Here is a 24,154-nt window from a genome sequence, read left to right on the forward strand (position 1 = left end):
GTGCTATTATAGATAAAATAAGGAAGGAGATAGACGAGTTAAGAAGCCGTATTGCTAAGCTAGAGATAATAGTTAGTATAAGTAAGACTATAAGGGAGTAACTACAAGGTCGATATTAGCGATAACCTACTCGCTAGAACTACGATCTTGCTATTGTTTGAGTATCTAGTTAGTTAATAGCATACCGTATAAATTTGCCGAAGTCTACGAAGCAATTAGCCTCGTTAACATGCTTCTTAACCTATGCCTTAAGTACGTTAAATAACAACTTAATAGGGTTGAAGTCTAGCGAATACGGAGGCAGGTATCGAAGGTAGATACCTACCGCCGCTACGATATCCTTTATACGCTAAGTGCGGTAGATTAACGCATTATCTATAACAATAAATATACTAGGCTCTATTTAAGGTAGTACTATATGCTATAACTATGCCTCGAAGATCTCCGCGGTAATAGAACCTTAGTAGATAATAGTGCTATTAAGATAACTATTAACTAATATAGCCGGTAGGACACTCTATCGCTTTAACCTTACCGCCGACCCTTCTTTAAAGATAGGGCGGTTAACTGGACCGTATCTGTATTTCCGCTATCTAGTGCGCTCGTTAGAGGCGCTCTTATCGATATATACTACCTTATACGCTAGCATAGCTATTTGCCTTATCTTAAAGTCGTCTCGAAGGTCCTAGTTCTATTCCGCCGCAAACCGTATCGCTTTCTTCCTCGTCTAGCTACGCCTCTTTAGTACTCGCGATACCGTCGACTAGCTAATAATAATATCGTATTCGTCGTATAAATACTATACTACCTCGTCTTAGTAGGCATACGGTCGGTCGTTAAGGAATTCGAAGATACGCTATAGAAACAGGTAGATTAGTTAAACTGCGACTATATACGCTAGGCAATACGATACTACTTATATCCTTAAAGATTAGTAATAGCGACTATAGACGACCTAACCTCGCAAGGTCTTTAATATAGAATATACTAAATAGGCGATAATTGTTATAGATCTTGTCGATACTGCGCCTAGCGACATTTAGTAGGTTAGAGATAGCGATATTAGACAACTCGCCCTCGTCGAATAGGCGTTTAATCTTATTAAGCTAATAGTCTAGTAACCGCGCTATTAACAATACCTTCGAGGGGTGTATACTATAGAAATAGCGACGACGAGGTGTAGTATCATTTTGGAAGAGAAGTGGGAAACCGCTAAGAAGCTAATTCTATGCTAATTATAGTGCAGCCACACTACAGTAAATTCCATGGTCCTCCGAGCGCATGGCGCGACATATTGCATAGCGTAATACACAAACGGCATGCAGCCAATGACGACCACTTGGCGCATGCACAAGATGAAGATGTGGCGAGTCGCGACCAGGTGGACAGCACATCGTCGTCGTCATGCTGCTTTTGTGGGAGCGTCAGGCCCAAGAATGGCAGAGAAGCTGAAATGCAGAGCAGCGACAGGCATTAATTACGTCAGTGTGGCTCCTCGAGCGGACTGCTCTCCGCGCCAATCAAATGTCGATCATCACGTGAGGACGACCTCAGTGCGAGAACACAACTGGAACGGGAGATGCACAGAGAAAGAATGCCCAGAAATGTCATTGGTATATGCCTATATGCAGGAAAGATATACTCGATACGATAGACATTTCTGTATGGTGGCATGTGTCGGCCACATCACCTTGTCGCTTTCCGATGGCTGCTGGGACCTCAGGAGGCTGTCGAACCACCCTATTTTCTTGGGGGAAGCCTGTCCTGTTTATGTGTGGCAAAATGAGAAGGCCATCAAGGCTGTGAGCAACTCACTTCCTCGATGTGCCGACAAAGGAGGTGTTTCGTCTCAGCATGGGCTTTTGCTTGTCGTTTGAGCTTCTTCATTCTCTGCAAGCAGCTCTGTTCTCATGCACGCTTGTCTACTGAGCCGGTGCAAGGCCAGTTCTGGGCTTCGACTGTCGGCCCTTGGCATTGGCGCTCATCTTCTGCGGGTTTCGGGGGTTGATCGCGTTGCCAGTGATGCCGATTCCGGCCATCTTCCGAATGCGAAGCTCCCGCCAATCCTCCATGAACTTGTTCGCCTCTGCCGCGGACACAAAGCCTTCCTTCGCGGTCCAGTCCTTGAGAGAGTTCGAGATACGCTTCGTGATCATGTTGAGCCCGTTCGTACGCTCCTTCGGCTCGAACCCTTCCTGGCATAGGAGGCGATTGACGTAAGCATAGATTTGCTCGTTGGAGAGCTCAAGGGCCACCTTGATGATAGCAGGACCATCAATCTCATGAGATCGTACCCTGACTCTCCTATTTCCACCATTAAGAATCTCAGTGGCGGTGAGCTGATCGAACGCCTCCACCTTGTAGTCGTCCGTGTCTCTGAGATGCCGGGGGTAGCGCTTGGACCCATTCGCTCTGACTCTGCTTGCCTTTTTGCTATGAGACGAGGCGTTTGAGGTGGACCGTCGCGTCGGCTCACCGCGCTCTGTCAGCCGCGTGAGATTGGATGGCTGAGGTGCCAGTGGAGACGATGTGCTCAGTAAGCCAGCCGGAAAGGAGTTAGAACCAGTCAGACTTGCCGGCTGAGGATACAGCGTCGATGGGTGGGTGAATTGCTCTGAGGTAAGTTGGTCGAATGGCAGATCTTGGCCGAATGGTAGTTGTGGGTCGAATGGTAGTTGTGGATTGAATGGCACTTGTGAGAAGAATGCCGCCCATGGATCGACAGGTGCTGGTGCGTTGAAAAACAACTGTACATCGAACGGTGATTGCGCATTGAATGTAGAGCAGCGATAGGCATTAATTACGTCAGTGTGGTTCCTCGAACGGACTGCTCTCCGCGCTAATCAAATATCGAGCATTACGAAAGGAAGAGCTCGGTATGAGAACTTTGTGAACGCCTATATGCGTGAGAGATTTGGTAGTAGAGAATCCATGAAACGTGCCAGGCCCACTCGCTCAGCTTGATGCGATCTCCTAGATATCATCAGGCTGCTGCACCGATGGTCCCTCAGAAGTTAGCTCGGCCTCACGCGCGGGCCCCAGCTCATAGGCCTGACTCTTGAAAGCTATTGGCGCCGACAAGTCAGAGGTGGTAGCCGATTGACTGCCATCAGATCCTGGAGCTGAAGTGTAGGAACTGCACCCATGGCTTGGAGCGACCATGCTCGTGGTATGAAGCTCGAGAGGCTGCAATTGGAGTTCGAAGAAGCCTGCCCGGCATCTGCATCTGCTCATTCATCGGCCAATGCAGCTTTTCCCTTGCCCTTCGCCTGACGAGCCTTTGCATGAGCACTCATCTTTGGTACATTTCTGGGAATCACAGCGTTCCCAGTCTTGCCAATTTTGGCAAACTCCTCGACGCGTAGGTCACGCCAAACCTGGACGAACTCATCCAAGTCTGCCTTCGAAGTGTAACCATCACCCCGCGCGCAGGCCTTGAGCGAGTTGGTAATGCGCTTAGTGGTCGAGCCGTAGGACTGCGCCTCTAATCGTTCTTGGTCTCGTAGACGGTTGATAAAGTAATGTATCTCTTCGTTCGTGAAGCACTCAGCCACTTTGAGGATCACTGGTCCATCAATGTCGTGAGATTGGATCCTAATCCCATCCTTGCCGCCGAGCAGGATCTCAGCCGCGGTGAGCCCACGGAAGGCCTCCACTGAGTAGTCATCCTTGGCCCTACTGTGGCGAGGACCGCTGATCTTGCGCACGCTTACTTGGCTGTTCTGAATGGAAGCTGCCGATGTGGATTGTTGCATTGGCTCACCTTTTCCTCCTCGTCGAGCTTTCCTTGAGGACAGGGCTGGTAGCGAAGGCAGTGAGCGTGGCAAGTTGGCCGAAGGTGAGCTGGTAAGTGAAGAACCTGCGAGAGAGGGATCGAATGGCGGCAAAGGGAGTTGCGCGTTTACATTATATGGAAGGAGAGGCATCGAGGAATTGGTCCACGTTTGGGTGATGGCTTCCGGCCGGAGGGAGTGCTGGCCAAGTTGGGTGCCGAATGGGAAGTTCATGGCAGGTCCCTGAATAGCAGCAGGCTGATCTTGTGTATATGTGATTTCTGACGGCTCTTCGAAATCTTGCTGTGCTTCGAAATGTTGCTGTGCTTCGTAAGTCTTGCTTTCTGCTGCAAATTCCCAGCCAAAGTCGGCCTGAGGCGTTGCTTGTGCCTGCAGCGAGTTGAAAGCTCCAGAGCTCCCCGAAGTGGAGTTCTGCATCGATGCTGATTGCTCTTGCATGGCGCGTGCGAGTTCCGCCCATGGCGACCTTGCTTCTAGGACCGCAAGTTCTGTACGAGTATTGCTGGCATTCTCATCGTCGCTTCGCCAAAGTCCTTGCCGCTCTGCCGTTCACAATTGGCAATTTTTTACAACTACAGATGTGGTGAGCACTAACCTGGATTGGATTGATATTGATCAAGCTCGGCCCAAGATTGGGCAGCTAGATCATCGGTCTGAGTGTGTTGATATTCTCGTGTGTGGCTATTGCGTTGGCTGTAGTCGTCTTGGGTATAATGATAGTCTTGTGGAACCTCAAAGAGAGGTTGCGAGTACGAGTGATGGCCAGCATCGTTAGTGTATTGGACGAAATCTTGCGGCAAGGCCATCGGGAAAGGGCAATTCCTGCGCTCCATATTGAAGAGCGCAAGGCCCTTTGGTATTCGGGGGTTGAGGACAATGATCGTCTTAAGTTGTGGAAGTTGAGCAAGTAAAGAAGAATGCAAACGCTGAACTGGTGTTGACATATCAAAGGTGGGATTACAAAGAGACCAAGGAGTTCGGAATAAATACAGAGCAGGAAGGAGGCTGGAAACGCATGGGCCATGACCGCTCTCACAAGCGTCGGAAGCGCCTCTGCTACTGGTGAACGAGCAGCACTTCCTTCCTAAATAGGCCAGATTCATGCGTTTGCTCCACATGCGACAATGAAGAGCGGTCTTGTGCTTCCTATTGTTGAGAACCGAACAGAAATCAAGAGCATCGGGCGTGAGTGAAAGAGGGAGATTTCGAGTCGCGCGGGGGCAGTTGCGCCGTGTGAGTTCTGATGCCGTCGAGTCTGTGAAAATAGTAGCTAGAGCTGCTCTTCGGGATGTGTAACACATCTCCACCGGAGGCCGATTTGCGAAGCGCTGACATTCTATGGAAGTAGTTTTCGACAGCATTGCATACGATACCCGACAGCGTGTGTAGTGTCCACTGCAGGCCAGAATTCATTCATGCCTCTGTTATATAACTCTTGGCCCACTCGATCCGGGCTCGACGCGCGCTCTGCATATTTCTGTGGCTTATGCAGTACCTCGCCTCGCCTCTCACTCACCGTATGGCGCGCGTCTCATATCTCGTTGCAGCACGCTCGTACTTGATCCCACTTATGTCGAAGAAGTGGGCTTCAAACCAGATGCTGGCTCCTGATCCCATCTCTTGACAGCTCATGAATTGCCGACCAGCATTCGCTACAGCAAACGTGAATTACGGCTGTTTGCGGTCCATTCTTATGATCGGTCGTTGTATATCAAGCCAAAGGAGCTCTTGCAAGCAGGAGTCGCGTCGACCATCGGCAATATCAGTCGCGCGTCCGCTCCTAGTCTGTAGTGTCTCCATGCCTTGACATTACGAGCCGACGGATTTTCGGTTACTAGAAAGAGCGTCATCAAGCAGTAGTGTTGCGCGATGAACGAGAAAATGCGAGTGTGCGAGTTCTTCAATAAGATGCCTGCTTGAAGCACGAGAGGAGGTGCGGTCGGGGCAATCAGCAGTGGCCTACATCTCATCTACGTCCATTGCTTTCTACTCACCTCCATCCTCTCTCGATCATGAATCAACCACCAAACATAACGGAATCGATCCCATGAGCTCGCATTCCATTCCGCACGCTGAAAGCAAGCAATCAGTAGTGTGAACCACCCCCAACTCACTCCAATCTAGAAGCAAGACCAGACTAAACACGAAAAGCACAGTCTAGACACTGCCATCGGAAGGACACAAACGAATGCGTGAGAAAAGGAGACTTCTCGCCTCTGTGCCTTCTCCCCCATGGCACACATTCAAAATATGCAAGAACGAACTGTGGGAGCATTGTAAGCTTGCTTGATGCGGAAGTATAACAAGTCTGAGAACTCCTTGAGGCATCTCACGCTCTCTTCTCTGTTTGGCAGCAGCCATCGTGTGCAACTTAGATTGTACTCTGCAAGCTCAGTAAGAAAAAGGATATTGAAAGAACTGGTGGGTGTGTGTGACCAAGGGCGACTGCTCGCTTCCTCGTCTCCCGAGAGTTAGTATACCATCGTCAGATCCTAGCTTCGATACCAATAGCTCGATGATCAAGTCACGCACGGAGAGAAAGTGTCTTCGGTGAGCTGTGGAAGTGCGTTCTCGCGTTCATATCTTCCATATCAGCTGACATCAGCCTTTCCAACGAGCTTCCAGGACTTCGACTTGCTTCTTCAAGCCTTCAATCGTCGACTGCATACCCTGCTGGATTTCGAGAGCGGTCGTGTGGTCCTGTTCGATATCTGATTTCGTGCCGCTGAGATTCTGGTATTCCGAACGTAGAGATGCGATCAAAGAATCCTGCTCTGCGATTCTCTCGCCGTCTTCCGAGAATGACACAATACCATGAGATGTCAATTTCGACGCCAGTAGCATGGTGATCAAGTCAACTATGGAGGGAAGATCTCCAAGGTGAACTCACCCAATAGCTTCAACTCCGCTAATTGTTGATGGGCACAATCCACCAAACCCGACGTGGAGGGTACAGTATAATATATTCTGGGTGAGGCGATGGCGACATTTGTATAATTTATGCATTCGTATTTGTGGGATCATTCTCTTCTAATATGCAGGCAGTTCTCCGTCGCTATGCCAGTAGGCGCACACGCAAAGACCCGACCCCCTCATGCGCATATCTCCAGTAACCAACGCCGAAACCCCTTGCCCAGATCTGCTCTAATTCTCCCAATACTTCTTGTACAGCAGTACTCCCAGACCCACAGCGACACCGGCACGACCAGCCAACGAAACAGCGACAGCGCGACGGACGATGTCGTAGTACCTACCCCGGTTAGTGATCTTGGGAAGCAAAAGCTGCGCAAGAGATTCAACTAACCCTTCAAGCATAGTCGCAACTGCAGACTTCTTGCTTGCGACCTTTCCTGCTCCCATGCCAGTGCCGAGCCCATGCAGACCAGTCTCATCAACGCGCTCGTTCTCCCCTGGTCCCTCCACGAAGACAGTCGACTCGGAAACGTCGGAAATAGGCACCACTTTTCTCATGATACCGCTCTCTGATGCGCCTCCGAAAGATGGCCTCATACCACGGAAGCTGAACTCGGTACCGGACTGCAGCTCAATACGCTTGCGCTCCTTGAAGTTGTAGGTCATCAGCCAGATTGCGAAACGGACGTCGAGCGGTGTGAAGGTCGGATAGGTCCAGAGAGTAAGGGCGTTGTGCGGCGGGAAGAGGTCGAGGAAGTCGCTGACAACGCCGAGAGTGAGGCCCCAGAGCAGCAGTGCGCAGTACTTGCGAGGTAATTGAAGCTGGTTGAAGACGTCCGATTTTGCGATCTTGGTCGCGGTGGAGCAGACTTTGTCGCACATAGTCAGTGATTCGTGGGCATAGTCGACTGGAGTCTCGATGCTGTACAGTGAATCTGTCGGCTCGAGACTGATAGCGGCAAATGACATCTTGCCCAGAATGACGCTGAGCATCCATTTCTTGACTCCGGTCTCTTCATTTGCCATGCGACTCGAGACATCTTCGAAGGCGACAGTACGGTTTGCAGGATCTAGCAGACTGCGTAGTGGCACCCAATGGGTCTCGGCGACTTCGGTGGGCTGCAGTCTGAGTTTGGGGTGACCATGCGTAGTGACGAGAAAGACGTAGGGGCAGAGTACCATCAGAGGCTTCTTTCCCCAGTGCGTAGTGACCATTCGCTGAGGAAGGTTGCCGCACGGGATAGCATACTCGGCTAGATCCAGACCAACTTCTTCCAATGCCTCTCGAACGGCAGTCGCTTGATCATCTGCATCCTCTGGATCTCTCTTTCCGCCAGGGAGCGCGATGTGCGAAGTCCACCGATCGCCTTTTCGTGAAGCGCGCTTGATGAAGAGCACTTCTGGCTCACCATGCTGAACCCAATCGTGACTGAAGAATGAGTCGATGCTGTCTGCTTTCTGAGCTGGGGACTGAGGTGCAGCTGACTCGGGCCAATGCGCATATGACGGCTGAACTCGAATAACCAGTGCGACTGAAGCGCGCTTCTGGGACTCGGGTGATAGCAAGACGGGATATGGCGAATCGGTAAGGTCTTTCAGGATGCGGTGAAGCTGCGGGATAACACTGGTAGACGGAATTGCACTCGCATCGCCAGCATCGCCGAAGCCCGTCATACTGTAGTCCTGAGGGGTGATCGGTGAGGGCGAGAGAGTAAGACGGACTCAGTAGTAACTCGAGGCGCGATAAGATGCGGTTACTGCTGATCAGTCCAACGCGTGCCACACGTCTAATCCTACAGCTCAAGAGAGAGTATGGAAACGAGTGTGTTATTACCTTGGAATGTCTAGTAGAGCGACAGCATAGCCACTAGTTGTCGCATGTGCTTCTGATGTCGATGTAGCGATGTCGATGTTTAGTTTCAATTTGAAAGCTCATGACGACCGAGGCCGAGTCGGCACAGCACGGCACGGCAATTCATCGGCAATTCATCGGCAATTGACCGAGTCCTTCACATGCGCTCAAGCGCTGTGCATTGCCTATATCATACAAGATCGTCATCTATACATCATCAGAAGAAGTGAAGTTCTGCAGAATGTCAAATCCCGCGTATAAGCAGTACACCGGCCACCAACGAGCCTCGTCAATGCTGTGCCATCTATGGGATGTATGGCAGAGCTGGTGGCTCGTATTCGCCATAGATGGCAGCAGTTTCCTCGTCCACAGAGAAGTCTCGGGCGTGATGTCTCTTGCCAGACCAGCTCTGCTTCATCAAGTATGCCACCCACTCCAGCAAGTCTTTCAAGGTCCAGCCAACAGGCAATGGCTTCGATGGCTTTGAGCCCCACTCAGTCTCACCACTGGAGTATCCGGTCGGTGAAGCGCCGCTAGCGGTCCCAGTTGGCACTATCGTGGTTGGGATGGTCGATGTAAGAGCCTCAGAGGGCACTGCGGAGACGAGCCAGGCAATAGCAGATTCGGGAGCTGCTGTGGCGGATGGAGCAATGGAGTTGGCGGCCGCAGATGTCTCACTATCATAGGCAGTAACAGTGGCAATAATGGTTGTCGTGCACTCCGAAGTCACCGTAACAGCAGCACCGGCGGACTCGACGTAAGTGGAAGACGCCTCAGTGGCCTTGGCATCAGCAGCAGAGCTGGCTGGGACAGATGTCTGCTCGGCGTAGGAGCTGCTCGATGCAGAAGCTCGTGCGGCAGAAGTGGTTGCAGCCGCCGACGATGCTGGAGCAGTGGTGCTGGCTATGAGATAAGAAGTTGCAGTGCCTGTCTCTGCAGGAGCATCGCTGGTGATTGAGACTGGAGTCTGACTTTGGGCCGATGCAGCGCCGCTATAGAGGGATGGCCCAGGAATGGTGTAAGTGGCAAGCGAGGTGTAGATGTTGATAAGGATACCGGGGTCGTCCTCCTTGTAGAGCGCTGTTCCGAATGTACCAGCAGGCGAGTCAGTCCCATCAGAAGTGATTTCGAGATTGATGCACTGAGGATAGTTCTGAGCACCATTGGCGTCACCGGCGGAGTGGAGAGCGATGATTTCGTGTCGAAGGACGTAGTTTCCGGCTGCAATTCCAGTAGGGATGGTGACGGCCCAGGAATTGTTGTTTGAGATGATCTGGTCTGATGCCCACTTTCCAGGAGAAGCGCTGCCGTCGATGAGTCCACCGTGGCTGATCTTGAAGAACTCCAGCGTGGTCTTGTCGACTTCGGAACAGCTTCCAGAGCATTTAGCCAGATAGTCGATCACTGGACCGTGGTGGCTCTCTGGCCAGTTGGTCCACTGCAACTCGACTGTGTCGCCAGCGGCAACCTTCGCAGAGATGGCGCCTGGAGTTGCGTCGAGATGGCAGATGATGTCTGGATCAGCGAAAGCAGAAGGAGCCACATATCCATTGCTCAAGTTCTCGGGATCGCTCCAACCGATTACATCAGTTGGAGCACTCTGATATCTGTGCAGAGTGTCAGAACCTCGGAATTACATTTTCAGAACTGATCGACTCACTGGAAAGATGGCGAGTAGCCCTCATAGTATGTACCAGCAACAACCACGCCTTGCACATAGCCGTGGGCAGAGACCAATGCAGCCAGCGATCCCAGGGCCGAGACTATCTTGACGAAAGACATGTTGAATTTTGATCGAACTATTGCTATCGATTCTATCGATTTTTTTCCGTACTCCTGTTGCAACGGGGATGAACGAATGGATCAAAGTATCACCAGGATACCTCTCATCGAAAGAGTGTAAGTTGGCAACTAGACTAACGAAAATGCTGCACAGCAAGCAAGGTAAGAGTATTGAACAAGAAACCACGGGCTTGTAGGAGAAAAGGTCAGCTGGTGGAGGTACAAGAAAGTCTTTTAGCAGCAGAAACGAGGCGCTTACAACAATCGGCAGCACACCCACATCTGGACCTCCAACACGCGATAGATGCACGCACACAAACGCTCCCGTCATCACCACATGGCTGATATTGCGAAGATCAAGACTCCTAAACGCAGCACCCGTTCGTCCCCCGCCAAGCCTTGCTAGGATGTTTCAGCAGCCCTCAAGCGAAGCGGCAGACAAGAATCTCCAATGGATTCAAATTGATGCGTTGCACAGAGCGCCAGACCGCAGAACAAACAAGAATTAGCCAAGTCGTCGGAGGTAGATGTCGCAACTTTGGAAGATCTCCCTCGCGGTATGCATGAGCGTGTACCTGCATGAAATGACACCGGAGCTTTTGGTAGATATGGCGGCGGCGCCAGTTTGCGAGCTGAAACACCTCCTTTCACGCCTCTTTCGCATGCTGTGCGAGTGAGACTGCGGAGGAGACGTAGTCGTACCTGCGGTTGATCGTGTCAGGTCCGGAAGTTCTCGGTGAGCTCCTAGAAATTCTGAGAAATCCAAGTGTTTGAACGTGGCCCACATCACTCTTGACAGCCAATTTATCTGGGACTGCAAACGAGCGACTGCGAAGCGCTCCGACACACGCACGAATCTGGCTGCTGCAGTTCATCTGGATGTACCAAGCCGCTGCCAATGCCGCTTGTCATCCATTATACAAATCCTGCTCAGTGTATATCTAAGATGTACAAATAAACATTTCACTGCAAGTAGCCGCTCTGTATTAAGAGTGACTGGGGACCTTGCTTCTCGCGCTCTTGCATAACGGCTCGATACTATCAAGATATTAGCGCAATTCCTTAGAACTGATTTGACGCAGTCTGGACTCACCTTGAAGCCAAAGTTCAGACACAGTGCCATGATGAGACCAACGCAGACGACGACAGGACCAGCAACAGCGTCAAAGTCCTTACCGCTCCTCTTTAGTATCAGGTTGTGTCGCCACATGTAAATGTAATAGCCCCATGCAGCAGCAAAAACGGCGATAAGAGTATAGACGATGCCAAGAGCTTTGCCGACCGTGTTATCTGGGCCGGCAGCATTAAAAAGACCGAGAGAAAGCGAGGCCAGGAGGATGGAAACATGTTGCCATTTGATAAATGTTCGCTGGTTCGCAAGCCATACCTTGGCCTCGACTTTGACTGGGCCTTGGTCCTTTATCCACTCCTTGGGCTCAGAAACTCCTGGTGGAAGCTGGGTCCTCGCCCTTCTGGCTTGAGCATACTTGCTCGTGCTAAAACCGGGGAAAAGATTCTTCAGACCGCCTGGCAAGGTTTCTCGGCCTGTGGGCTGCGTGTGAGTTCCGGTCTCATCATCGTCTGGTTCTTCCACAACATCGTCCATTTGAGTCGGCGCGACATGTGCAGTGTTGCCCTTGGAGGTTGAAAGTTTTGCAGTGTCGGTGTCGCTTGGCGTGCGCTTGAACGAGCTGTCTGCAGGCGTTCCGACCGGACTAAGGACGGCGGTGCCGCGACGCTCACCTCGCTGTGCCGGACTGCCAATACTTGCTTTGGATTTGAGAAGTGAACCCACGGCGAACTCATCGTCCATCTCCTTCTGCTTCTTGGCCTGTTCTTCTTCGAAAGCCTGCTGGGGATCACGGCGAATGTCTGTCTCCATGTCGCTCAACCAGAAGGGGAATGTGTTGACATAATCCTCGAAGAGTGTACTGACACCGTGCACGAACTTGCTGAAGCGAGGCGCTGCTTTGACCAGATGACTGTTCACAAAGTCCTCAATCCATTCTGCGCTCCTTTTGGCCTGCGAATTACGCAGCTTCACCTCGAGAACGGCAAATGGAAAGCGGGTGATCTCGCCTTTCCTGATCGAGGAGAACGGGAACTCCATCTCGTTGCTATCGATGTCGGAGCGGTGCCAAGTATCGGGGTCTCTGCACGGGCGATCCTGATCAATGGCATCCTCGCGAATAAAAGCTAGATCGGTGTCGAGACTGATGCGGACACGATCATCGCCTGGAATCTGGAAAGCTGTACGGGTGTAATTGGCACGAAGAACAGGTTGCAGGTCGTATGTCTTGATGAAGTCCTGGATCTCTTCCACTGCATCCTTCATACCCTTCAGCTCGTTGCTCTCCGGACCTGCACGATCCTCCAGCTTCTTGATTTGCTTTTCCATGTGGTATTCGCCGTTGATGAAACGCTGAACGTATTTGTCTTTGGTGGTGAACCTAGCCTCGTGGCTTCTTTCGTCCTCAGTGACGGTCTTCTTCTCGACCCAAATCTCCGGTCTGTTATTGAGCTGCCCATACCAGCGAAGTCTCAAGGACGAGCCTGCGCTGCGGTCGACCTTGTGAGTGTAGAGCTCAAAGGCGGGATTGTCGAAGTAAATGCTGGTGATGGACGGATCCGGTTGGTGGCCCTCGGCGACCTTGGAAGTTTGTGGGTTGTATACAAGCACGGGTAGATGTCGCAAGATCATGGTCTTGACCTCCAGCAGGTTGTCCATGTGCACCCAAAACTTCTGGCTCGTATATTCTTCCTTGCCCTCCTCATTCTCGCTGGCCTTGTTGGCCTGGTCGCCGCCTTCGAGCGAGTTGCGCACGAAGCTGTACATGGCGCTGAGACGGAAGAGCAGCGGGCCATAGTCCTCCTTGTTGAATGGTAGCGCAGCCAGTCGCACCTGCAGCAATGGGCGCACGCGGTATGAAGCACCGCGCTTGCGGTCATGCTTCTTGACAGCCTTGAGAAAGCCGGTGTAGTTGATGCGACTGTACTTCTCGAGCTCATTGGTCTCTTTGGTGATATGGTCAAGCTCGGAAAGCACGTCGTTCAAGATTTTGGTCTTCTCCTCCTCGCTGGGCACAGGCTTCTTACTGCCATTGCCGTTGCCATTGGCGCCGTGCTCCGGTGCAGCAATGCTGTCGAGCTTGGCCTCGCATTTGGCGGTGCGGTCGCGTAATTTCTCGTAGGTCTCCTTGTGGAAATTATGCACCTTCTCCAGCTGCACGTTCACCAGCTCGTCGACGAACTTGCTCTCGTCCTCGTCGGTCCAGCGGTTGGAGCGGGATTCGGTGCTGGGGCTAGACGGCACCGAATCGTCGTCACGCAGTAGCTTCTTGAGCTTGGCATAGTCAATGTAGTTGTCCTTCCACGGAGCATACACTGCTCGCTCCAGTGTTGTGCCGAACCTCATATTGAGGCTGCTGTGTGTGCCGTCACCAATGTCCGATGAGGGACGGAAGACGAAGAGGTCACACTACTCCGGACGGACAAGCTTTGGTGGTCTTCCAAAGCATATTCTCCCATGCAAATTGGTCGGGATTGCCGCCGATACCCCGCTACTAAAATCCCTAGTAAATCCATCTATAGACATCTTAATATATTTCCACCTCTTTGAAGCCTCAAATCTCATAGTATAGACGTATCTAAGGTATTGTTTAATAGCTACAATCGAGCGCTATATAGCGTAACTAACCTCCTCGAAATCGACCGTATATCGTACTAGCGCTACCCTTCGAAGCCAATCCGACTATATAGCGCCTCTTACTACCTAAGATTGCAATACTATCGAATATCTCTTAAAGAAGGGTTAGGCTAGCCTAAAAGTAGTAGAGTTATTACTCGGATAGTATAAAGGGTCGCGTACCTTAATTTAGAAGATTATAAAGCGCTTCTATAACCGTAGTACTATAAGGCCGAGGAAGGTAGGCAGACTACGCGTAGTCCTGCTATATATACGCGACTTCGTAGTAGATAAGTTGCTATCGCGGACGTCGTATTAGTACGAGGAGGTTTAGTTATTATTACTATATCGCTATAGCGAGTAGTTCTCGACCTCTACTATCTCGCGCCTTCTAAAGAGCGAGGATTTTACTTATAAGATGCTATCGCGCTACGCTAAGCAACGCGACCTAGTCGCTAGGTTAATATATAAGTCGAGGATATAGAAGTTATAGCCGTAGTAGCTAGTATATTGCGACGAGACGTATATAAGCGATAGAACGGCGTTAAGGACTCGAGGATAGGTACTAAGAGGTAGGAAGGCGCGAGATATTAAGCACCTATATTATAGTTAGCGATATAGTCTCTTACCGGCGTACGACGTTAATAGATAGCTTCTAGAGCCGCTTATTAAATAGGGCAGTATAAAGACCGCTAACTTCGTATTATAGATAAAGAGTCGCGTCTTGCCTCGAATAGCGATACACCTAGCGCTACGATCGGTATTAATAATAGATAACTATAGTACTTATAGCAGGAAGCACTTAGAAGAGATATATAAGTAGAAGGGCGTCCTTCTACTATACCTACCGCTATATTCGCCTAATTATAACCCTATTAAGAAGACCTTCTACTTGTTTAAACACTAGGTTCGATTATACGCTAATATAATACCGAAGTATAGTAAGAAGGACTAGTAATAGAAGTTCGAAGGGTTCCTACGGTTTATAGTACGGAAATAGGATAAAGGCTATAATTATATAGCAATATTCCGCAGCTGTTATATATTAGATAAGCTATACTAGCATTTATAAGCTATATAACACACTTCTATATATACTTTTTATATTATCGGAAAGCCCTTATTCTATACTATAATCTAATATAAAAAGTATGTCGATACGACTATTATATAGTCGTTACCTGCTCGCTGTTGTTATAGCTAATATATTAGAGCTAGCGCTAAGCTATATCTATAGGCTAGCTCGGAAGTTCGGCAACCGCCGAGCTTAGTTTAGCGTTCCGCCTAATTCGGTTACGCTACTTAGCGTATCTGCTTCTACTAACTATTACTAATTAATTATTTTCCTATTATATAAACTAGCGCATTTAGTGCATTATAAAAAAAAGATAACGTTAATCGGATATGTAGTTATTATATTATAAAGCTAACTATAGAATTTCCTCGAATTCGTAAAGTCGCTCGACCCTTAAGCTAGCGTTAGAGGTCCGATATCTAGTCTATAAGCCGACCCTAGCTAACCTATTTACATTACTAAACAACTACGCATCCGATTAACTTCATTTTTTTTTATAATATACCGACGGCATTATCCCGAAAGATGCCGCCCTTATTTATATAGAGAGAACAGTGTTATATAGTGTTCCTAGTATATAAAGCTAGTAGAGTTTTGCCGCAGGTATAGCCGAGAGTTTCGCCGACACTGCGAAGCGAGTCCGAGCGACTTCCGACATTAGTCTCTAGCATTACTAACATCGATAGTATAGTTAGAATGTACTACTTTCGAAGGATATTAATTAATCTATATAACCTGTGCTTATCTATACTATCTAAAGATGCGCCGCCTATATAGCCAGATTTTTTTTAACGGTTGTAGGTGTTAGAATACTATATTAAAGTGTTAAAGCTAGCTTAGCTATAATAACCTACAACTCGTTATTATTAGTCGTTGCATTACTACTACCTACTTCCTCCTCTTTAGCATTAGTATTACTTAATTCGCCGACTATATTATGCTCTATAGCACGTAGATATTGCTTCAAGTCCGCCTTTATCTAATCTCTTAATCTATACTATAGAACAGCAGTTTTAAACTTACTATTGTTAAGCTTAGCGCGTTTAATATTAGCTAGTGTCTAATAGCCTAAAGTAAGTCTAATCTCGGCTTAATAGATAACGTCCGCTATGTCCGTATTCGTACGCCTTAACTACTTGCAATACTCCTTTACTCTTAAGCGCTCTTTTAGTACTGCGGCAATACTAACTAGCGGTAGTAAACTGCGCAAATTAGCTAGTTCTCGAGCAGGTAGAGCATACGCAAATAGCGACTAGATATGCGGTAGCATTAGATAGCTATAAGGACTAAGAAACGGGTAGTAAGCTATTGCCGGCGGTTGTTGTATTAGCGGAGCCGCTAGTGTTAGAGTTAATACTAGATTACTATTAATAACTACTATCTTCTTCGCCGCCTTATTGTCCTTCTTCTAGAAGCGTGTAACCTCCTTATATACTGTCTTAATATCTCGTACGAGTCTAGTAGGCAAGTTATGCTTTATAGCCTTCTTTACCTTAATTAATCGGCCCTATTCTTCTATATATAAGCTAAGCATAATGTAGTAGAAGCCGTCGTCGTCTATATAGTAACAAATAGCGTCGTATTTAGCGGCATTAGAATACTGTTTATCCGTGCAATTAAATATCTCTAGGGCCTTATCGTAGATAGTAGAAACCTCGGCAATATAGGCCTCCTTTGTCTTATTATTAGCATTCTTGCGCTTCTTCTTATTCTTCTATCGCTTTGCCTTACGCTTACGGTAACTAGAAGGTAGAAGGTCTTTATTAGAAGAAGTTATAGTAGTTATAGAAGAGTCGCTATCCGAGTCGCTTAATTTGTCGTCCTTCGAGGACTTCTTATTCTTCTACTATACCTTAGCCGCTTCTACTACTTCTATAGGCGACAATACAGGTCTAATAAAGGACTCTTTAACCTTTATATTAAGTGAGCGTCTATCCTAAATATAGGAAAGGATTAATAGCGCAATACTATCTCTCTAGTCGTCGGCGGTACTAAAGTCTAGCGCTAATTCTTACTTAGTTATAGTATGCTTTAAAGCGGTCAAACTAACTAAACAGCTACTCTAGTAAGTATCGTGTATTATAGGGTCTTATAGTGCACCCTAATAGCTTAGTTTGTTACTAGAGCTTTGTAAAGCCTTCTCGATAGTAGACAAGTCGCCTATATAAATAACGATAGTATTATAGAAGATATAGCTACGATAATCGCTTTGCTAGGTTATAACAATATTCGGAGTAGGCGTCGGCTTCGAAGGTCGACCCGCGGCTTTGCGTATAGTACTAGCTATAGCCTGCGATTGCTTAGTATCCTACTAAGTATTTTCAACCTAAATACTTAGAGGCTATAGAGCATTATTAACAGATACTTCCTAGTCGTCGGTCTATATATTAGACTTATTGCGTTATATTGTAGTAGCCTTCCTTAGTTTGCGCCTTTATAACGGCTTAGGCTATAAAGCCGGCTTCGTACTAGTCGTAGTATCCTTAGCGGTATGCTTCCTCTTTACTAGAGCCTCGGCGCTCTTAATAGGTGCCTTCCGCCCTGCTATTCTTACTATATTTATATATAGCGTATAGGAGTTAGAGGGTTCTATAGCAGCTTAGTTACTCGCTAGCGGAGTAGCGGTCTATACGGTGTCTACCTGCGATTTCCGTGCCCTTAACTCTATCTCTTCCTCGTCTGTCTCTTAGGGACTAAATATTATACTAAGTAGGTTACTAAGATACTACTCTTCTATACTATATCGTCGCCGCTGCTATTATAGGAAGGCTAGTTATGTCTCTAGAAAGGCTGGATTCTAGAAATAGTCCCTACTACGGTATATATCTATAGATAGGGCCTATTATACTAGATCTTGTATCTCTATATTAAATAGACCTGTATTAAGCGTCTCCGGTTGTGCCTATGTCTATAGAGGTCGTAGTATTTGCGAGGAATCTAGTGTTCTAGCTATACAGTCGGCTGTTCGCGGTAGTAAGCTTCTTATAGCTAGCGGCGAGGTAAACGGTAACGGAATTAGACGATCTAGAGTGCGCTATATTACCTATAACGAGGACTCTTTAATAGGTATAGTATTATCTATAAAGGTATTGTTATTGTATTGTTATGCTAGAAACAGTGTATTTCGAGAAACTATAGAATTTACTAAAGATTAGTTAGGGTCCCTCGGAAGCCGTCCCGACTAATTTATATCCTAGAATAAAGCTTAGAACTGCTCGAGCTCCTCTAATGTCTTATTAACGGGTTAGACCGGTATTCCGCTACGACCGACTTTCCGCTATCCTACTTAAGGTACGATCTTAGTAAGAACGTTACTTTATAAATACTAGTATATATAATACGGTAAAAACAAATCGATTTAATTCTATATATTATACTTCTATATCTATAAATAGTAAAAATAGTCCGAAAACTACGAAATATAACGTTCTTTTATAGCGCTCCGCGTATTACTACCTATTTACGTATATAACTTATATACGTTTGTCTTATAAGTAGGAAAGTAAGTAAAGTATATAAAGCAAACTACGACTTTTCTAAAGCATCTAATATTATAAAAGATAGTAAACTTATATATATATATATAGTACGTTGCTTTACTAGCTAATTTAAAGCTACGAATGTAATAGAAGTAATAGGAAAGTTTACTTATAACTAAAGCGTAAAATACGAAATAGTAGAGTCGTAATTAGCGGATATATAACGTATAGACTACGAGTATATAATAGTATAACTATATAGAGTTAAGCGAATCTTAGTAGCGCTATACCTAATTTGTGTCTTAGCAAGTTGCTAAGATCGTAACTTAGGCAGGCTAGCGGAATGCTAGTCGTAGCGGAATGCCGGTCTAAAACATTATTCTAGGAATCTGGGAGCCCTACGCTGCAGAGTGACGAGTGCTGCCGAATCGGCAGAGAAAGCGCAGGCACGGGTGGGCAAGGGTAAGAGCGCCCTATCAACATTTCATGACATGAATTGACACAAGCCGTGCTTCAATGTCTTCAGTATTGCGATTACTAGTAGGTAGGTACGAGGTGTGCACTGCGCCGTGACTACCTCACTTCTATTGACAATGTCCTCCTGCTTGTCCATCCCTCATTGACAACATGTCGCCCGATCTGCGCCGGGCGAGCAACTCCGTCAACCTCCAGATTGCCTGCCAACAGAGGGCAGAGCACAAATTCCACTGTTGCCTCCTCGCCTTCTGCCATCGGCGAGAGCATCCTACGCAGCGTACCCGCTGTAGCCAGGCGCCTCTCCTCTCGCGCACTGTCTGTACCTCTGGGTATGAGCTGGACTGACAATGGTCCTGTAGCCTTCCCACGATTCAACAACTTCGCCGTGATCGTCACAAAACTGCCAACACCCGCACTCGACACGCCGCCGGATATATCCAGCATCAGCTTGACTGGCGGACCACGTAACAAGTCGAGTGATTCTGCACTAAGCACTTGGCTGAGAAGGTCAACATACCCGCTGTGCTCCTCTACTCGCCACGACACATGCAACTGATCTAAGAACTTCCTCCGAACGCTATCCATGTCGTCTTCGTAATCAGTGTCCTTCGAGCTGTGACGCACATCAAGCTGCATACGCCGTATCTCACCAGGAGATAGCTGACCTTCCTGCGCATTGGCCATGTCTTGTGGTCTAGGTGCCATCTTATTGAAACACTCATAGAAGACAGACTTGGGCCATGCATTGCGAATGTCAAAGGTGACGAGTACCGAATCAGTATCGTGCTCTCTGCTTGGTGTGATGTCGACATTGTGAACTTGGAGCGCTGCGTTGACAGTCATGACTACTGGCGCAGAAACAACACGCACGTGCTTGCTATCGCCTGCATCTGCTGCGCTGTAGTAGAAGTTTGCTTGCGTCTTCGACAGTCCAGCTCTTCCTTCCACGCGAAAGCGGAAGGTGATGCAGTCTCCTGGTTTGACAGTCGTTGTTGGTAGGAACGACTTTGATCTCTTATGCTTTAGACCTCTCACCTTCAGCTTGTGTTCATCGTCGCGGCGTAACACATCACCAGTGTCTGTAGCTTCGAAAACGGTTGCTGTGATCTTGCCAGTGTTTCGTAGCACAAGCTCCAGCGATCGACTTTCCCCTTCGAGGAGCATCAGGCCCGATTGCAATTGCGCTGTGTTCTCAAGGGTCAGCGTGGGCAACTCGTCGATTACCGTCGCCGAGATCACGTCAGGTTCAATCCCAAGCTCTTTGAGATCTTGCGTGACTCCATTCTCTGGGAGCCGCGCCGCAAGTCCAAGGTCCTTCAATGTCAGCGGCTCCGTTGCTGACCATGCGCTGGCTACAATGGGAAAGATTTGAGGGTAGCAACCCTGCATCTTGACGCGACAGCCAATAATCTTTGTTGTACCTGCAGACCTTGGACAGATCATCAGCACTACTTGTTGAAATCGCAGTGGACCTAGCGTCGTGGGCATGTGGTGAGAATATAGATCCATGCCCTCGGTAACGAGCTCCAGACTCTCGATGTCGACAGGAATGTCGAAGGGGTTCTGGAGCGTGATGATGCATTCTGATTCCTCGTTTTGGACGAGAAGAAAGGTTTGCTCTGCCGCCGTTCCAGGTCGACTGGCACTTGGGTCGTAAAGGAATGGGTTGCCAGGTTCAAGAGGTCGGTCAGCGACCTTTTCAGCCATGTGAATTTTGCTTCTGTCGATTACTGCTCTCTGGCCCGCAGGTTGCAGAATTTCTATCCTTCGCACGAGGAACGGATCCCAATACACAGCTTGGACATCGGTGAGCCCAAGATGTCTCGAGACAGCCACAGTCCGATGGATCACCGTTCCTAGGTCCATCTGATCTTCACGGGTGAATAGGTTAGTGGTGCCATCCATTGCTGCTCCAATAGCAGCAGAAGGGCCAGCGATTCGAAGCAAAGAAGTCGTTAGCGATAGCACACCGTATGGGTCAGGTGAAGCTTCGCAGAAACCCGAGAGGTCTCGAAGAAGGTCGCGTTTCAAAGCAGGACTGCCAAAAGCTTTGCTTGTGATGTATGAAGGAGGGCTAGATCGACTGACGGGCACCAGTGCTGCGCCGTAGATATTCGAAGCATCTTTCATTAAATCGTTGATACCGCCGCTCTCTTCGGCAATTGATAGCAGCGTCTCCGCGCCTGACTCGACGGAAAGACTTGCAGCAGGATGAATGCCCATTTCTGCTGCTCCAAGCTTCCTGGCCTGAACCAGTGCTTGAGTGAGCCGAATCACTAGATCCTTGATGACGACAGCCTTTTTACGTGCAAACCCAAGCACAGCATACGACGAGGCGATCCCTGCGAGGATACGGATGTGGTCGATGGTACTTAATCCTTCCTCATTCGATGGCATTGCTTGGGCTAATATGTCCGCGACTACTGCCCTGGAAGGCAATTTCACTCTACCGATTCCGGAAGATTGGCGTGTGAGTGTTGTGTCTTCATGATCGGAGTTCTGTGATCTGCTCGAGTTCAAAATGAGAGGCCAGAGCTTGGCTGGTGTAAGCTCGCCACCAGCAGATATCAAGATGGTCAGGAGTCTTGATGCTCGGACTGCTGCTTCGGAATGAACGACAAAGGGAAGCTCCAGAGCTCCTTCGCCGGATCGATACAGACTGAGAATCAGTCGTACAAGGTCTGGAATTACGACGGAAAGACGAACAATTTGCCTTTGCATGCCTTCAGCTGCCAGTCTGGCATCAGCTGCTGAGCGAGCCAGTGTAGAAGATCCGGTGCGTTCTGCCACTGGATCGCAGAGTGAAGGCACCTGAAACTCGGTGCCGGACCATGCCAAAAGTATCATACATACCAGGAGATGCTCCAGACCTTTCGCGTGCCATAAATGATCGCCAAGCGATCGAGCTTTGTTTGTGTGCTCGACGAGAATGGTCAGAGCTTCACTCCAATGGCCTGCCATCATGTATATTGACCCGAGCACGATGCCGACACGTGCTTTGCCTCTCACACGAGCCTTTCCTTGTGAGGTGCTCGAACCAAAGCCCTGGACGGATACGCGATCTTGACTGGCAGTTCTCTTGCTCCTGCCCGTCGTGCTGCTGCTTTGATTGCTTGATCTGCTATCAGGTCTTGGCGAATTGCTGGTAGCTCCAGCTCCGGGAATCTGATCAAACGAAGTGGCAGGATGCGGCGGTGCTTTAGAGGGAAATCGCGAAGGACTTCCGTGCTCCGTGGGACTCGACACGGTAGCACTGACAGGCGTGCCAGCTCCAGAGCCGGTTCTTGCGCTGCGCTCATCGTCCCGCAGCGAACTTGTTCTTTGCAGATTGCGAGCTGTCTGGCCGGGTGTTTGAATGGTAGGAGAGGCCTGCACGGCTTTCGCATAAGTAGAGAACTCGACAAGGAAGCGCGCAGATACCAACGACATTGCTTCTCGCAGCGACGGATCATTGTGGGTTTCAATGTTTGTTATAGCAATTGCATTGGATATTTCTGATACACCTTGCTTGTCGTCTCGTGCAAGCACTAACAATTGACGATGTACCACACGTGGGTGGCGCTCTTTCAGATAGGCCGAGGCGCCCTCAAGCTCTTTCTTCGCGCTGTCCTTGATGGCATTACTGCGTGCGTCGACTACTCCCAGAACCAGCAGTGGCTCTCGGTAGAGCTCATATGGCGGAAGCTGCGCTTGCTGCGCTGAGGGTAGCGAGGGAGAGTAGCTGTAGATGAGCGAGCCTGGCGAAGGGTTGCTGGGCAAGAGAAAGGCGTGGTCAGCGTCGATGGCGGTGTGGGCCAAGTCGGCCAAAGGCAAAGGCAGCACGCTGGCCTCTTGCTGGAGCCTTCGAAGGCATTGTATGAAAGTGTCGCGCGTGATTTGGCCCACGCCCAGCACGAGCACGCTGATCTGCGCCGGCCTCAGTGTCGAAAAGCTGTCCATGCGAGCAGCAGCAGCAGCACATGACGGAGACTGAGGGTATACAGTATGCAGTAAGCGAGCTGGGGGATCGTGCCGTGCCGCGGGATCTGGCTTCCGACAAGGAAGACAGATTTTCGCCTTAGCGGTTAGCTATATATCAGCAACTGCAGGGGTGGCACGGGGCAGCCGGAGTTGCTAGCAACGCCAGCCCTACTAAGCCCCGCTAAACCTTATACAGATCGTAGTCTTAGTACACCTACATCCTCCGCTTAGCCTAAATTTTCTATATAACCTCTTCTATTAACCTCTATATTCTATAATAAAAAAAATAGTAGCGAACAATTAGAGACGAAGGGAAGACAGTTAAGAAGAGAGGGAGGACGAATAGAAAGCACTATATATTAGGGCAGAGGAGGTACTAAAGGTAGAAGATAGAAGAACCCCTAAGAGGGCATATAGAATAATAATCTTAGAACTCCTTAGAGGACTAAAAGTAATCTATAACTAGGTAAGCTATATAATTATAAAGGTAGCTAACATAGTCGTAGCAAAGATTACGAAGAAATAATAGGAGACAAGCCTAAACTACCGCACCTAGGCAGTAGTAGCTAGTTAGGAGGCGCTAAAACCCCCGAGGATAGTAGTTAGAGTCTATATTACGGACCTATAGGAGCAAAAGGAAATCTAAGGACTTATAGGGAAAGAGATTATAGAAAGAATTACAGTTAAAGAGGTAATTAGGGCTAGGAACGAAGGTAAAGGGGTAATTAAGCTATTTATAGTATAAGAGTAGGACAAAAAGAAGCTAGAAACACAAAAAGAATAGACAACTAAGATAGGGAAAACAGTAAAGGTCTCCTAATAGCAATTTATAATTATAGCCTATAGTATAATAAGAAGCTTTAAGGAAGAACAGGATATTAAGAGCCTATAGAGACAAAACTAAGCTATATACCTAGGCCTAAAGATTACAAAAGTAGTATAGATTAAAAGGAAAATCGAAGAGACTAAGAAGTAGTCTTCCCTAATTATCTAGGTAGGGAGTATAGAGCAAGCTAACATAGTGCTAGACTAGGGGTTGTTCTAGGACTTTAAAAGATTAGAAATAGAGATATACAGAAGCAACTATAGGATAATATAGTGCTTCAAATGTTAACACTATAGATACTTAGCAGCTAA

General features: G+C 48.4%; 6 protein-coding genes across 6 annotated transcripts; 1 reads left to right on the plus strand and 5 right to left on the minus strand.

The window, feature by feature from the left end:
• Positions 1–1,922: 1,922 nt before the first annotated feature.
• On the minus strand, positions 1,923–6,638 carry MYCFIDRAFT_81838 (uncharacterized protein; the record flags this gene model as incomplete). Its single annotated transcript, XM_007924607.1, has 7 exons — positions 1,923–2,747; positions 3,306–4,336; positions 4,390–4,434; positions 4,831–5,049; positions 5,128–5,189; positions 5,311–5,446; positions 6,464–6,638. 7 exons carry the CDS (start codon positions 6,636–6,638, stop codon positions 1,923–1,925), a joined length of 2,493 nt encoding a protein of 830 aa, XP_007922798.1.
• A 147-nt stretch (positions 6,639–6,785) lies between these two features.
• MYCFIDRAFT_88198 (uncharacterized protein) lies at positions 6,786–8,516 on the minus strand. The gene is made up of 2 exons (XM_007925152.1): positions 7,099–8,516; positions 6,786–7,044 (listed from the first exon to the last, which is right to left on the minus strand). Exons 1-2 carry the CDS (start codon positions 8,379–8,381, stop codon positions 6,939–6,941), a joined length of 1,389 nt encoding a protein of 462 aa, XP_007923343.1. The 5' UTR covers positions 8,382–8,516; the 3' UTR covers positions 6,786–6,938.
• MYCFIDRAFT_206644 (uncharacterized protein) lies at positions 7,745–8,820 on the plus strand (the record flags this gene model as incomplete). The annotated part of the gene is made up of 4 exons (XM_007925153.1): positions 7,745–8,529; positions 8,561–8,577; positions 8,609–8,761; positions 8,792–8,820. The coding sequence occupies exons 1-4, from the start codon at positions 8,456–8,458 to the stop codon at positions 8,818–8,820; spliced, it is 273 nt and encodes a 90-aa protein (XP_007923344.1). The 5' UTR covers positions 7,745–8,455.
• A 43-nt stretch (positions 8,821–8,863) lies between these two features.
• Positions 8,864–10,341, minus strand: MYCFIDRAFT_81840 (glycoside hydrolase family 61 protein; the record flags this gene model as incomplete). The annotated part of the gene is made up of 4 exons (XM_007924608.1): positions 8,864–8,971; positions 9,023–9,236; positions 9,441–10,166; positions 10,220–10,341. 4 exons carry the CDS (start codon positions 10,339–10,341, stop codon positions 8,864–8,866), a joined length of 1,170 nt encoding a protein of 389 aa, XP_007922799.1.
• Positions 10,342–11,119: 778 nt separating this feature from the next.
• Positions 11,120–13,756, minus strand: MYCFIDRAFT_88199 (uncharacterized protein; the record flags this gene model as incomplete). Its single annotated transcript, XM_007925154.1, has 2 exons — positions 11,120–11,379; positions 11,435–13,756. The coding sequence occupies 2 exons, from the start codon at positions 13,754–13,756 to the stop codon at positions 11,305–11,307; spliced, it is 2,397 nt and encodes a 798-aa protein (XP_007923345.1). The 3' UTR covers positions 11,120–11,304.
• Positions 13,757–19,153: 5,397 nt separating this feature from the next.
• MYCFIDRAFT_81842 (uncharacterized protein) lies at positions 19,154–22,996 on the minus strand (the record flags this gene model as incomplete). The annotated part of the gene is made up of 1 exon (XM_007924609.1): positions 19,154–22,996. One exon carries the CDS (start codon positions 22,994–22,996, stop codon positions 19,154–19,156), a length of 3,843 nt encoding a protein of 1,280 aa, XP_007922800.1.
• Positions 22,997–24,154: the final 1,158 nt, after the last annotated feature.

The sequence above is a fragment of the Pseudocercospora fijiensis genome (genome assembly GCF_000340215.1).
Source record: "Pseudocercospora fijiensis CIRAD86 unplaced genomic scaffold MYCFIscaffold_2, whole genome shotgun sequence".
NCBI classification, from domain to species: domain Eukaryota; kingdom Fungi; phylum Ascomycota; class Dothideomycetes; order Mycosphaerellales; family Mycosphaerellaceae; genus Pseudocercospora; species Pseudocercospora fijiensis.

What these genes read in the sequence shown, in the direction of transcription:
- MYCFIDRAFT_88198 (XM_007925152.1), bottom strand. Translation starts at nt 8,381, where the DNA reads ATGACGGGCTTCGGCGATGCTGGCGATGCGAGTGCAATTCCGTCTACC. An exon ending in GTTGCGACTATGCTTGAAGG is followed by an intron (nt 7,045 to 7,098) that starts GTTAGTTGAATC and finishes TAACCGGGGTAG; the next exon opens with GTACTACGACATCGTCCGTC.